The 14,003-nt window shown below is 41.8% G+C and overlaps 1 protein-coding gene across 1 annotated transcript in view; it reads right to left on the bottom strand.

Moving 5' to 3' along the window:
* Positions 1-14,003, bottom strand: part of Sass6 (SAS-6 centriolar assembly protein) — a 33,223-nt gene that overhangs the window by 1,228 nt on the left and 17,992 nt on the right. Inside the window, exons 8-15 of the mRNA XM_021196438.2 lie at positions 13,319-13,510; positions 9,024-9,218; positions 8,826-8,915; positions 8,570-8,749; positions 8,091-8,172; positions 7,173-7,306; positions 5,868-5,993; positions 1,132-1,226 (exon numbers count right to left, since the gene is read on the bottom strand). Of these exons, the coding sequence (XP_021052097.1) occupies positions 1,132-1,226; positions 5,868-5,993; positions 7,173-7,306; positions 8,091-8,172; positions 8,570-8,749; positions 8,826-8,915; positions 9,024-9,218; positions 13,319-13,510 (1,094 nt within the window). The remainder of the gene's footprint in view (positions 1-1,131; positions 1,227-5,867; positions 5,994-7,172; positions 7,307-8,090; positions 8,173-8,569; positions 8,750-8,825; positions 8,916-9,023; positions 9,219-13,318; positions 13,511-14,003) is intronic.

Genomic DNA, 14,003 nt, shown 5'->3' with positions numbered 1-14,003 from the left:
CCATTAAAAAACTGTGCACGTGTTTGTTTATTTTAACGTGTGGGTGTTTTGCCTGCGTACATGTCTGTGCACATATATGCAGTACCCTTGGATGCCAGAAGGTGAGTTACAGAGCTTGTGAGCAGCCATATGGGTGTGGGAATCCAACCCAGGTCCTCCGGGGAGCGCCACTGAACCATCTCTGCCACCCTCTTTCTGAGACAGGGTCTCATAGTAGAGCCTTGGCTTTTTTTTTTTTTTTTTTTTTTTTGGTTTTTTCGAGACAGGGTTTCTCTGTGCAGCCCTGGCTGTCCTGGAACTCACTTTGTAGACCAGGCTGGCCTTGAACTCAGAAATCTGCCTGCCTCTACCTCCTGAGTGCTGGGATTAAAGGCGTGCGCCACCATGCCCGGCTGAGCCTTGGCTTTTGTATTTACAGAAAACTATCTGTCTCTGCCACTTGAATGGTGGAGTTAAAGGTGTGTGCTACCATGCCTTGTCTCTTTAAAAAGACCATGCCATGTCTCTTTAAAAGAGACAGAAGTACAGATCCAAATATTTGTAAAAGCAGTCTTTACTTAAAGAACATCTTTTACTATATTATCTGGGGGGGGGGGTCATATAATTTAAAACCACATAAGAGAAATCACTTTTTCAAAGCTAAAAATAATTCTAAGTTTTCAACATAAAATATCTTAGATAAGCTGGGCTTGGTGGCACACACCTTTAATCTCAGCATTTGAGGCAGAGCCAAGCCATTTCTCTTGAGTTTGAGGCCATCCTGGTCTACATACTGAATTTCAAGACAGCCAGAGCTACATAGTTAGACCCTGTCTCAACAAAAATGGCAGTCATAGATAAATACAAGGCTTTCAAACACTGCCAACATTTTTTAAATGTGGCTTTTAAAGTGCTACAAAAATGCTGCAGCATCAACACTTGCAGTCCTTGAGAAGGGCTGCCTGGTTCTTAGCACTCACACAACAGCTTACAATCCCTGTAACCTCAGTCCCAGGAGACCCTGACAGCCTCTTCTGACAGATGTGTTGTGTACATGTATACATACAGCAAAACACTCAACACTTAAGTAAATCTTTTTAAAACAACGTTGAAAAGAGGAGAGCACTAAGCTGCTGGCCATTGAGTACTTACTTTTCCTTATCATTTGAACAGGGCCTGTCAACAACGGCTCCCGGCTGCCCAGCTATCGATGCGTTTGGTTTCGTAAGCTGCAGGTTAAACTGAACCTGTGTGGAGAACACAGCTCATGAACGCAGGACTGAGGCAGTCCCGCGCTCAGCTGAGTGGCAAGGTTTTGCTTCTTGATAAATCAAGATAATATAAAGATTCTGCCTATATTTTACAGCACAGGCTTATTCTTTTAAGGCTTAAGAACCTGACTTTCCCTCACCAAAACAGCACCCATGATAAAAGTGAAAAGGTGAAGAATAAACGTGACTCTCCCAACAGTTACTCTGTTGTGAACACTAATGCATTTAGCTCAATGATAGGACTGAAACTACCCATGAATTAGTTGGCCTGGTAACACATGCTCACATCCCATGTGCTGGAAGGACCAAGAAATAGAAGCCAAAACTACAGTGAAGTAACTTTTTGCCCCAGGTAGAATTGGGAATTATCAAAATAAAAACAAATTAACAAATGTTGGTGAGGATCTTACAGATGAGGAATTCATACCCTGTTGGTGAGGATGTAAGTAATCACGGTTGCTGCTAAGACCAATACAGATGCTTTTCAAAGCAGTACACATGGAATTCCTATGAATCTATTTTCTTCTTGGGTGTACGGAAAGGAATCAAAGCCCGAGTACAGAAGAGATAAAGCACACCCACATTCACTTCAGCACAGTTCCTCCCAGTCAAGACAGGGTCGTTTAAGTGTCCATTAACATATAAGAAGAAAATATGATGTGTGTGATAAGACACACACAACATACACACAGGTGGGGGAGAGGGAGGGAGACTGATTTTTTTTTTATAGCAAAATTGACAGAAATTGAAGACATCACCTTCAACAAAATAAGGTAAACACAAGTATCTCTTTCTTTCATTTTTGAAAGTAACTTCTCCAAACCAAGAAGGGCAAGGAAAAGATGCAAAGTACTGAGAGCAAATAGGACCAGGGTAAACCTTCAGATCTCACACAATGAAACCACAATGGCTGGATGTGGACCCAGCACACTTAAGAAACGAACTGTGATTTTCAGCACCAAATACACAGAACAAAACAACCTTGTAAGCTACACATGCACAGTCTGACTCCAACCAGTGAGCCAAAGACTTTGGAAACTAACTACAGGGGGTCTGCTCACAGGTCAAGATACTCTGGACATTGCACATTTGGGACGATAAAAATGGCGCAGCAAATCCTATAAAAACAGCTGACACTAAAGACAAGTCTACAGAAACAAACCAGACCTTGAAACTGCAACTTGAAAAGTAAACGTCTTTTTAAAAAGTGTCTTCTTTACAATTGGAGGATACTCTAGATTCTCTAGATACTCTAGATTCTCACATTACACTGTCCAGAATATAATCCAGAACTACTGAACAAAGAACCCGGAAAATCTAAGCAAATTTACTGAAGAAAGAACACAAAAGATAACACCATCGGCTAACAAACATGCTTTAAAGCAGGAAAATGCTTTAAAGCAGCCATTGTAACTGTGCTTTAAGCAGAACAAACACTCATAAAACAGATGTGAAGAAAAAAAAAAAGAAAAGCCTGACATATACAGGGCTCCACATTCAGCACCAAGGGAAAGGGACCAAAAAAGGGGAAGGAAACAGAATGTTAAAACTGATAAAATAACCAATGGCAAGGTTCAACAGTAGGATGAAGTCGACAGAGCAATCAGTCTAGTCTCAGCGGGCACAGTGGTGTGGGAGGGGCTGACGTGTGCAAAGCTGGAGCTAGGAGGATGGACTTAAGGCCAGTGTGAGCAGACCCTATCTAAAAACATCAAGGACTAAGGCTTGGGCATGTAGCTTAGTAGAAAAGTGTGTGCTCAGCAGAGAAACCATCCAAACACTTAAATAAATCAAGAGGGTTTTTTTTTCCCCTTTAATTTAAAGTTCCAAGATCCAAAAGGTCATCTACAACAAACAGCCAACTGGCAAGGTGGTTCACACCTGCAATCCCAGCGCTCAGGCAGACCGAGGCATGAGGAACAGGAATTCAAGGGTAGCCTGGGCTACATGGTTAGACTCTGTTCAAAAATAAAACAGAGGTGAAGGGAAATAGATGAGAAAAAGAGAGAGACACGAACTGACAGAAAACATTTCCAAATTCTTCTTCTGGTGGGGAACATAGTCCAGGATATATCTCAATAAGGCATCATCTCAAGAAGAAATTGTTTATTATGTATTTGGAAACAGGACTCAGCGGACTGGGATGCTTGCTCCTTAGCCTAATAACCTGAATTCAATGCCCATAATTTATACAGTGGAGAGAGCCAGCTCCCACTAGGTTGTTTCTTTTGTTTTGTTTATTAATTGAAAAAAGTAGTTCATAAAACAGACCTACTGAGGGCAACTGAGAACATGAAAGGAGTTTAATCTCAGTACATTTTATTTTTTGAGACATGTTCTCTAAGTCATAGCTTACTATTTAGACCAGACCTGCCCTAACTCTGTAACCTTTAGGGAAAGGAAAGTTAAAACCACGATGAGATACTTCCATTCACCAACTACAATGGTTACAATGAAGTTGAGGATTCAGTCTTGGAAGGCTGCAGGAGATCTTAAGTATCAAACTGCTGGTAGTGGACAGTAAGTCACTGCCTTCTTCTTTTCTTCCCTCTCCTCCTCTCACTCCCACTCTTCTTTCTCTTCCTTCTCTTCCTCCTCCTCTTCCTCCCTCTTCTTTTCTTCTTTCTTTTCCAGCCCTATGTAGCCCTGGCTGTCTGAAACTTGATACGAAGAATAGGCTGGTTTCAAATTCCCGGAGATCTGCCCGCCTCTGCTTCCTGAATGCAGGGACTAAAGACGTGGAGCACAATGCCCAGCCCAGGCCGACTTTGAGCTTTCTGCATTAACCTCTGATTCCATGGCTGGATTGCTGCCATGTCATCCTGTAAGACTCTGGCAAGCCTTAACTTACTGGAGAAATTAAGTTCTCTCCCTCCCCCCCCCCCTCCACCAGTGAACAATATGGAGACCGGATTGGATGCAAAAGCAAGAAGAATTTTACTGATCCAGCATGCTGGGGTCACCCTGCACATGGAGAGAGAGAACAACCTCCCACAGCCCATCCGGAGAGCCTTTATACAGTTTTTAAAGTAGCAGCCACTAGGCACAATGTGATTGGCAAAACAATGTGACTTTTAAACTGATTGGTCTTCAGGGAATGAGGTAGGTGGCCAATGGTCACGGAATGTGTCTAGGAGCTCTGGGCCTTCCCTACTGGCAGGTGGCCGGTAGCTGGTGGCCAGTGGTAGTCGATCCCCCCTCCTTGGGGTCTGAGGAACATCATGAGCCCCTCCCATCCAGAGAGGAGGGGTGCCCATGTTCCCTATGACCTTTCCCTTCCAGGAGGGGAGGGGTCTGGTGGAATTTTTCAAGGTTCCTGAGCTGACCTTTTCACTCTCCATCCTCTTTCTTGAAGCAATGAAGTATACTGTAAACCACATAGTTGTTTGGGATTGGATATGGCTATAACTCACAAAGAAAGATACTCTTAGGAAAAATATTCAACTTATATGCTTTTTTCGGTTTTTACTCTTGAGGGTTCATGGTTTAAAAAGTATGGAGGGGCTGGAGAAAGTGGCGCAGCAGTTAACAGCACTTGAGTTGTTGCAAAGGTTCAGAACATGTTTCCCAGCACCAGGGTTAGTTACAACCACCTTTAACTCCAGCTCTGGGGATAAGATACCCTCTTCTGGCCTCCACAGACACTGGCACACATGTGGCACAATATGCACATGAATAAAAACAAATCTTTAAAACAGAAAATACAGAGATCATAATACAAGAGGTTCTGAGAAGAAAACAAATTGGGGGGTGGGGGTGGGGGAGAAAGAGGCAGGGGCGGTGAGACAGCTCACTGAACAAAGGACCTGTGACCAAGCCTGAGGACTGACCTCAATCACTAGATCCTAAAGAGTAGATGGAGAGAACTGATTTCCACAAATTGTCTTCTGAACGCCCCACCATCGCACGCACTCACATACACACACTCACATGCATGCGAGCACACACATACACACACACACACACACACACACACACACACATATACATACAGAGGGAGACAACAGACACACAGACAACAAAATGTAATTTAAGAGTCAGAGTCAGATGCCAGAAGACAGTGTCACATCCTTCTAATTCTAGCTACCTGGGAGCAGAGGCAGGAAGATGGTCACCCAGAACGACATAGTAAGACCCATCTCCAAACAACAAGACAAACAGCAGAGACTGCCCATTTTGCCCATACATTAAAGAACCTGCAACTAGGCATGAAAATATTAATTGTAACAGTGATGATCAAGACATAAACTGAATACAAAGAAAATATTTGCTAGCAAATCAAGTGGGAGAGGACGGCTTCTCATGTACCACTCGAGAAGCATGGACAAAAGTCTCCTTTAGAATTTGCTGCTCTAAGCCTGCCCTACAAACATGAATAAGAAATGACGCCAATCTGTGACCTTAGCAGTCTCTCTTCAGCTTGCGGACTTAGTAAAACCCTGAGCAAGAGTGGAGAGGCGAGCGGGATGAGATGCTACAGACCGATGCCAGGCTTTATAAGCTGCAGGGATGCTGCAGACATCTGGCGCACGCATATACTACATATACTTTATATGCATATACTTTAACCATATACTATATAGCATTCATCTAATACATTATCTAGCACTTGGCTACCTTTGGTCCAGAGATTGGGTGGCTGGTGTTTTTGGCAGCTACTGCATGAGGAAAAGCATTCTGGAATGTAAATGCAGAGGAGACAGGATAGCCAAGTCCACAGCTTGGGTAATTTAGTCTATCAACCTAAAAAGCAAAATATAAAAAAGATGAGAAATATTTCTAAATTATAATCAAGTATTTGCTGCCCTAGAAGGTTTTAGTGTTTGCTGGTAATAATTACTAGTTAAGAGCAGTATCTCAGAGGCCAATTTTCTCTAGCAAGGCACCCAGCATTCTGCTGTCTAATAACCAAAGGAGGGGATATCTCCGTGGTCCACCTTGAGGGGTCTTCCAGACCAGCTTTGCAAGTATGGGTCAAAGAAGCTACTGGGCTGGCTTGCCAATGAATGGGGCTACCACAGACTCCCGAGGCCCTTGATGTATCCAGTTTCACTGACAGGAGGTGTGAGGAAGAGTAAGAGGAGCCATCCACAGTCTACTCAGAAAGAAAAGAATTTTACCAGCTTGGGTAAAAACAGTACTAGTTTCTGTAAACAGACAAGTTGAAAAATGCTTAGAGGAGCGACAGCTACAAGCATCAGCCAGGACAGAAAGCTGTCAGGTCCTTTCTGTAGTCTAGCAAACTTCTGTGTTCAGCTATGACTGAAGGGTGTTCTTGTATTTATGTCGATTCATCACAAGACCACATCTGATGATGATACTCTGTAATTGTTATGTTCAGGAGGAGAGCCTAGGTCTTTAGCTGTAATAAGCAAGTGCACAGCCCTCTCAGACTTGCCATCCCACAATGCCAGGCCACCTCCTGGATAAAGAGCTGCCTTTCTTCTCCCACCCCCCATTCCTTGGGGGGGGGGGTGGGAAGCTAGAAATGTCTATCTCATGATGCTCACTCAGACTCTAGAACCAACAAATCCATGTTAATAAAGCTACACAACCCTTTAGTTTGCTATCGAATCAGTGTAGGCTTTTCTTTATAATAGTTCCAAACTTAGCAGTCTAAATCTTGAATTTTCTCTGCTTAAAGTTATCAAAACAATCTTTTCTTTGTGTGTGCATGTTCGTGTGTATTTTTGTTTCAATAATGGTTTCTAAAGAAAAGTCTATTTATAAAGTATGCCCTTCACTCTTTATAACTGCATACATATGAGAATATACTCACAATCATGTAAAGGCACGAAGAGTGCTCCTGAAGGGCTCTTCTTTAAGAACACGTATGTCTAAGTTGCAGTCAAGGGCAGTATATATCACCCCCTACCGAGTAACTGTCGGCTTTGCGGAGCATCACCCCCTTCTCATGCTTACCACATTCAGGTTGGGAGAGAGCCCACTTCTGATGGTGTTGTTGCTAGTAGAATGTGGGGTAACCGAGGTTGCCAATGTGTCCTGCTTTCTTACCAGCTGATTTTCATTTAACTCTTTGTTTAGCCATGTGATTACTTACATAGAGGAATAAGAAGCAGAAGAATTTTATTTTAGCTTTTACTTTTCAAATACTTTACTCTAAGCACTCTTTTCCCTTCAGTTGGTTTGTTTGTTTGTTTGTTTGTTTGTTTGTTTTTCAGACAGGTCTCAGGGAAGCTCAGGCAGGCCCACAATTAATGATATTTCTGCCTCAGTTGCTCAAAGGTTCAGATCACAAGTGTACAAGATTATAACAGCTAGAAGTAGTTTTCTGTAGTATTCAGTTTCTATAGCTGCTTTAGACCATGGTCATACAATGTAAGCTTGAATATACTTTCTAGTTAAAGATGCTAATGTTATCAAGAGCCCCATGGGACTTCTTATTCTATTGCTCTCCCAAGGACTTGTGCAACTCAAAATCTCTGACAGCTTTTGCTTCTAAACAGTATCTTTCAGACATGTAAAGTTCACAATTTGAAGTCTTGGAACTGAGAAAACGTTCAATTAAAGTTTAACCTTGCCAGGCACGGTGTTACATGCCTTTAATTCTAGTATTCAGGAGGCAAGAAGCAGCCAGAGCTACACATGGAGACCCTGACTCAAAAACAAACAAAATAACAACAAAAGAAGAAAGAAAGAAAGAAAGAAAGAAAGAAAGAAAGAAAGAAAGAAAGAAAGAAAGAAAGAAAGAAAAAATTGAAAACAGAAATTATTTATAAAACGATATTTTCATTTGCCTGCATTTTTACTAATTCACATAAAAAATTCAAGTTAACAAAATTATAAGCCTTCTTTACAGAAAAATATAACATCACTTACATTTTTCATTATTTTTCAAAAGTTGTTTACTTTCTTCGAGTTTCTGAACTGTAGTTTCTAATTGTTCCTGTAATCTGCATACCTGCAATATCATCATCAGAATGAGGCAACGTGAAGCTAGACTAACACAACGCATACTGTTAAGTCAGTGCCTCTTTAGTACTACAGCTAAAGGAGAATGAAGAAGCCAATTCAACTTGTAATGAAATAGTTAATTACAAGTGTATACACCTACCCACTCTGCACATATGAGGACATGGCATTGGGGTACTGATGACTAACTTTGCAACTAAAATGGGTTATCAACATCTACTTTATCCAGTGGGGTTCGGCTTAAGCGGGGGTGGGGGTGGGGGGGTGGGGAGAGGGAAAGGACAAACAACCGCCTTCACACAACCAAGCTCAAGTTCTCCGGTCTATGTGGGGAAGCTCGCTAACTGCACAAAGCAATCCTAGCACACAACAGGGGCAGTGACCACCTCTTGCTCTTTGGCTCGAAGAGACTGCCCAGCATCCTGTGATTCCTTTCGCTCCTTTTGTAGCATTTCTTCTTTCTCAGCCAATAGTTTTTCTTGCTGAATAGTAACTGTATTCTTCAGTTTCAATTTACCCATCAGAGTTTTAAGATCTCCTTGTAACTTCTTGATAATCTCATTTGCCTACGAGAAAGACTCATATGAATAGTCATGTAACCAAATGAAATATTAATATTTGGCTAAACATTTCAAAGCGAACCTTTAGAAGTTCTGCTGATAATGATTTTATTGTAGCTTCAAGTTTGCCCAGTTGTATCTGATTTTTCTCACCATTTTCTTCTAAAGCCACCTGCTAGAAAAAACAGAACACAAGTAAGACACTGTGTTTGTTCATGGGAAGCCTCACCAGTACATGTCAGAAATGTGATCTATTTATTTTTAAACTTTTACAAAAGACCTTTTGCTCTTGGATTGTATCGAATGCTTCTTTTGTTCTCAGAACAAGCTGGTCTTTATCTTTGATCTCCTGTTCTAAAACGGCCACTTTTGTTTGTAGCTGGTTAATTTGCTTTTCTTTCTCGTGGCATTCGGCATCCAGAGTACAATTCTCTCTTCTCAGAGAAAGGACCTCTTGCTTGGCCCGCTGCAGCTCCTGAAGGTTGGTTAGGGAAGGAATTATTATGCATCATGTAAAAGGACAATGATCCAGTTGAGTCATTTAAAACTAAGGTGTCTTGGGGCCTGAGAGATGATTCATTGGAGAAAAGCACCAACTCCCCTTCCAGAGGATGCAGTTCAATTCCCAGCACCCACATGGCAGCTCACATCAGTCTGTAACTGAGTCCCAGGAAATCTACTGCCTTCTGGCTTCCACAGATATGAGGTACACACATGGTGTAAAGACATACATATAGACAAAACATTCATACACATAAAAAATAATAAATAAAATATAGAAACAAAGCAAAATGAAACCTCATTACCAAGCCAAAAATGTCTTCAAGGCTAGGCCAGTGGTGTCTCTCTTCACAGCGCTCAGGGGCTGTGGCAGAATCACTATAACCTTGGGGTTAGCCTGAACTACATAAATCTTTTATCTCAATCCAAAAAGCAGCTTTTATTAATTTTGAGGTTCTAGTATGTTTTATGAAAGCCATGAAAATCTCTCCGGTGATATAAATTATAGATGTGGATACAACTGTAAAACATACTATTAATTCAAATATGCCAAGGAGAAGATGAAACAATTCTGATTTATGAAAAAAAATACCATAACTTCTTAAAATTTATAACAAGAATTTTGTAACTTACTAACTGAATCTAAGAGTAGCCAGGGGTGGGAGCTATGGCTGTAGAATTAGTATTTTCTGATTGACTATAGGTATGGATTTTTAGAATGGGAGCTGATACTGTGCAGTTTTTTAATAAGATTTCTTTTTACTTTATGTGTATGAGTATCTTTCCTGCATGTGTGTATATGCACCACATACATGCCTGGTGCTTAGGCCAGAGGAGGGCGGCAAATCGGAACTGTACTTATGGGTGATTATGAGCTACCATGTGGGTGCTGGAATAGAACCTGGGCCCTCTGCAAGAGCAACAAGTGCTCTCAACAACCACAGGGCCATCTTTCTAGCCCATACCATGTAAGTTCATTATCTACTTCTTATATTAAAATTATTTTTTAAAGATGTATTTATTTTATGTGTATGAGTACACTGCAGCTGTCCTCAAACACACCAGAATAGAGCATCAGATCCCATGACAGATGGTTGTGAGTCATTATGTGGTTGCTGGGAATTGAACTCTGGACCTCTGGAAGAATAGTCAGTGTTCTTAACTGCTGATCCATCTCTCCAGCCCTGAAGATAGATTTTTTTCTATGTTAATAAATATGTTAACTTTTCTGATTTTTTCCTTTGGTTTATATTTAAAGCAAGGAAAAAAAGCAAATAACTGTTAACTAAAAATAGGTCTCAAAACAATCTAGAATAAATCACTTCTCAATAAGCTAACAGAATCCCAACTGTAACTAATCTAAATCCAGTAAGTAATACCTAGGGAGATGTTTTAACAAAAATCATTTAAGATAACTTTCTGGTGCCCAACAATGGTTTTCAGAGCAGACTTTGTTTTCAGACAGACTTGACTTCAAATGAGAACATATGTACTGGGCAACTGGGGAAACTTACTCCTTTCAGTGTCCTCATCTGTAAGGTTGTCTTGACATGCCTGTACTCATTTTAAGAACACATGCACAGAAGTAAATTGTAAATAATATTTAATGCAGATTCCTGGGAAGGAACAGACATGAGATCACCCTTGCTTTATTGGGAGACAGTTCTGAAGAAAGAGAGAGAGAGACAGACAGACAGACAGACAGACAGAAGTCCTCAGGGAGCTAGACTGGGAAGAGACAGCTGCCAGCTATAGCATGGTAGGGACCTGGACAGGAGAGACAGACCTTGTAGTTCTCAAGAACAAAGCAGGTTCTGTCTCTTGATAGTTTTCAAGGGGTGAGCAACCTTCATAGCATGTGCTTCAGTCTGGCCTGGCCTATGTGCCAAGGGGTAAGAAAACAGGCACTAAGGAGGACCATAATCTTGTCTCGAAGCTGTAAATGGGGAAGTCTGCAAGACCACAAGCAGGACAAGCTTATCTATTCTGTCCCACAGAGGGTTGCAGAGATTCATGGCCTGGTATCTGGTAGCAAAAGACCAGTGGTCTAACATATAAATCCCCCCAAATACTTCAAAAATCCTTATGTAAACTGCCTAACATACTGACTGCACACAGTAAATATCCAATAAATGATAATCACTGTAGGACACTACTGCCTTCAAGGTTTAACCTCACACAGTTATGAAACCGAACCCTCAGTGATAAAGCAAGGTTCCTCAGGCAGAAGCTACTCTCCATAGGTGCTCTGCAAACCTTGGAAGAGACCATGTGAAGTTACAGCTTAAACAGGAAATGTCCCCACAGGCTGCATCTCAAGCTGGAGGCTCTGTATTGGGAGATGTCCCTGTGTTGTCACAGTTCCCTCAACCACTTCCTGTCCATGTGAAATGAATAGCCCCCTTTACCACATGCCCCAACTACATTGCATTGAATTCTATGCACAGCCAAAATGAAGCTCCTGAAATGGTGAGCCAAAATAAATGCCCCCTCCCTTAAGTTGTTCATGTAATATTTTGTCACTGGTACAAAGATAACTAACACAGTGAGCTTATATAAAAACGTAATTGCCAGGTGGGGGTGGCACAAGCCTTTAATCCCTGCACGAGAGAGAGAGAGAGAGAGAGAGAGAGAGAGAGAGAGAGAGAGAGAGAGAGAGAATCCCTGTGGAGTTTGAGGCCAGCCTTATCTACAGAGTTCCAGGGCAGAGCCAGGGCTACACAGAAAACTCTCACTCGAAAAACCAAAACCAAAAAAAAATCCCCAAAACAAAAACAAACAACATAATAAGATTGTTAACACACTGGCTAGTTTGGGGATTTAGATGGAAGAAATCATATAGCATTATAATGAAGCCATTGGCCTACCAAGGTATCAAGTGTGAAGTCAGAAATGCCGCACTACTACAGGAAGGGTATAGGATATAAATCCACATACACATCTATTGGTGATGCAAAATGTTTCAAGGATCTATACATAAAATAGGTGGAGCTTTAGCTTCTAAACATTATAATGAAATAGAACGTTGATTATCTCTGTTGGTAAATACAAAGACCTTAACAACCAGAAACAAGCTAAGTGTGGTGCCACACACCTTTAATCCCATCACTCGGGAGTTAGAGGCAAGCAGATCTGAGTTTCAAGCTAGCTTGGTCTACAGAGTTCCAGGACTTCTAGGAATACACACTCTATCTCAAAAAACAAAGCAAACAAACAAAAATCAGAAATAATGGCACAAGTGTCTGGTCCACCCACTAAGTAAGGCAAAGCTGGCTTGAGATCATGAGTCTGAAGCCAGTCTCAGGGACACAGAAAACCCTGTCTCAAAACACATACAAATAAATCTGAAAATAACTTCTACTGATAGAGACGATCATTAGTGCCAAGGCACCACACACGTGCTGTGGCAAACACCAACACTGTTTACATCTCTCTGATGTGCAAGGTTTGAAGTTCACTGCAGAGCACGTGCCAAGTGTGCAGAAGGCCCTGGGTTAAACCCCAGCAGGGCAAAACAAACATTTCTGTGTGCTGGAAAGAAAGACAGGCAAATCACAGGCGGGTTACAATCCTCTCCCTGGCTGGAGCAAGCAGACAACAGAGCTCTGTGCTGCAGCCGCAGCGTCTCTGCAATGAGGTTAAGGGTGGTACCTAAGCATGGGGTTCATTTCTGGAAGTCACTTCCACAGTGTCTGTTGCTACCTCGCACACGCTCAGTAAGCAACAGCTACGGTCTAGCAGTAGTATCCTCACTGGCCATTCCGCTTCATAGAGCTGCTGGACTAAACCTGTCAACACTGTGACACACAGACACTGCAGCAATATTAAAAGGAACTGAATCTGAGGGCTGCTCCTGTGAAATTTCCAACTCCAAACTAAAACACACAGTCTGTCTCCGTTCCGTCCTGAATCAGCTCTGTCACCACATTTGCTACTCCCTGTTTTCTCCGCAGTGAGATGATCATTGTAGTGCCAAGAGTTCTGTGCAGAGCATCCAAGGGAACAGCAGCCACTGAGCAGCACGGTAACCACAGTAACGCCAAGGGACCTGGCAACAGCAGCCAGCACTCATACCTCTTCCACACCAGCAAGCTTCGCCTTTAGTTCTCTGACAGTCGCGTCTCCTTTATACTTCTTCTCGGTGAGCTCTTTATTAGCTGCCTCTAACTCGGACAATCTGTTTTGTAGCTGGTGGATATTTCGTTGATGGAGGGCTTCCAGATCCTTTTTCTGTTGTTCATGCTGCTGTTGGTACTGAACTTGTGTCTATTATAGAACAGTATGTCAAAGAAGAACAAAAACATAAAGATCAGAAAAAAAAAAAACCATAATTTCTTCATTCTAATTTCTTCATCGTTTTTTGATTTCCCTGCTTAGAAAAAGTCTATCAATTACAGATTTCATGAAAGAGCAAGTAAGGTAAACAAAGGAAGTTTCCAACCCTGAGAAGGCGTAAATCCAAGGACCAGAACGTCAAAGTCATTCTCTGCAACACAGCAGGATCGAGGCCAGCCTGGACTCCTCAATATCTGTCTTAAAAAATAGCCTAACCAGAGTGGTGGAAGTAGACAGTCTTATTTGGAAGGAGTACAAATATATAAAATCCCCAGTCACAAACATTGTTTAATAAAAATGTAAATTAAAAAAAAAAAAAAAAAAAAAAAAGGGACCCAGGCATGGGGGTGAACTCCTTTAATCCCAGCACTCAGAAGGTAGAGGAGAGGGAATCTGAGTTCCAGGACAGCCAGGGTTACACAGA

This window comes from Mus pahari, chromosome 4, assembly GCF_900095145.1.
Source record: "Mus pahari chromosome 4, PAHARI_EIJ_v1.1, whole genome shotgun sequence".
Lineage (NCBI taxonomy): Eukaryota > Metazoa > Chordata > Mammalia > Rodentia > Muridae > Mus > Mus pahari.
The sequence above is the reverse complement of the archived record's forward strand: the minus strand, read 5'-3'. Positions and strand labels throughout refer to the sequence as shown.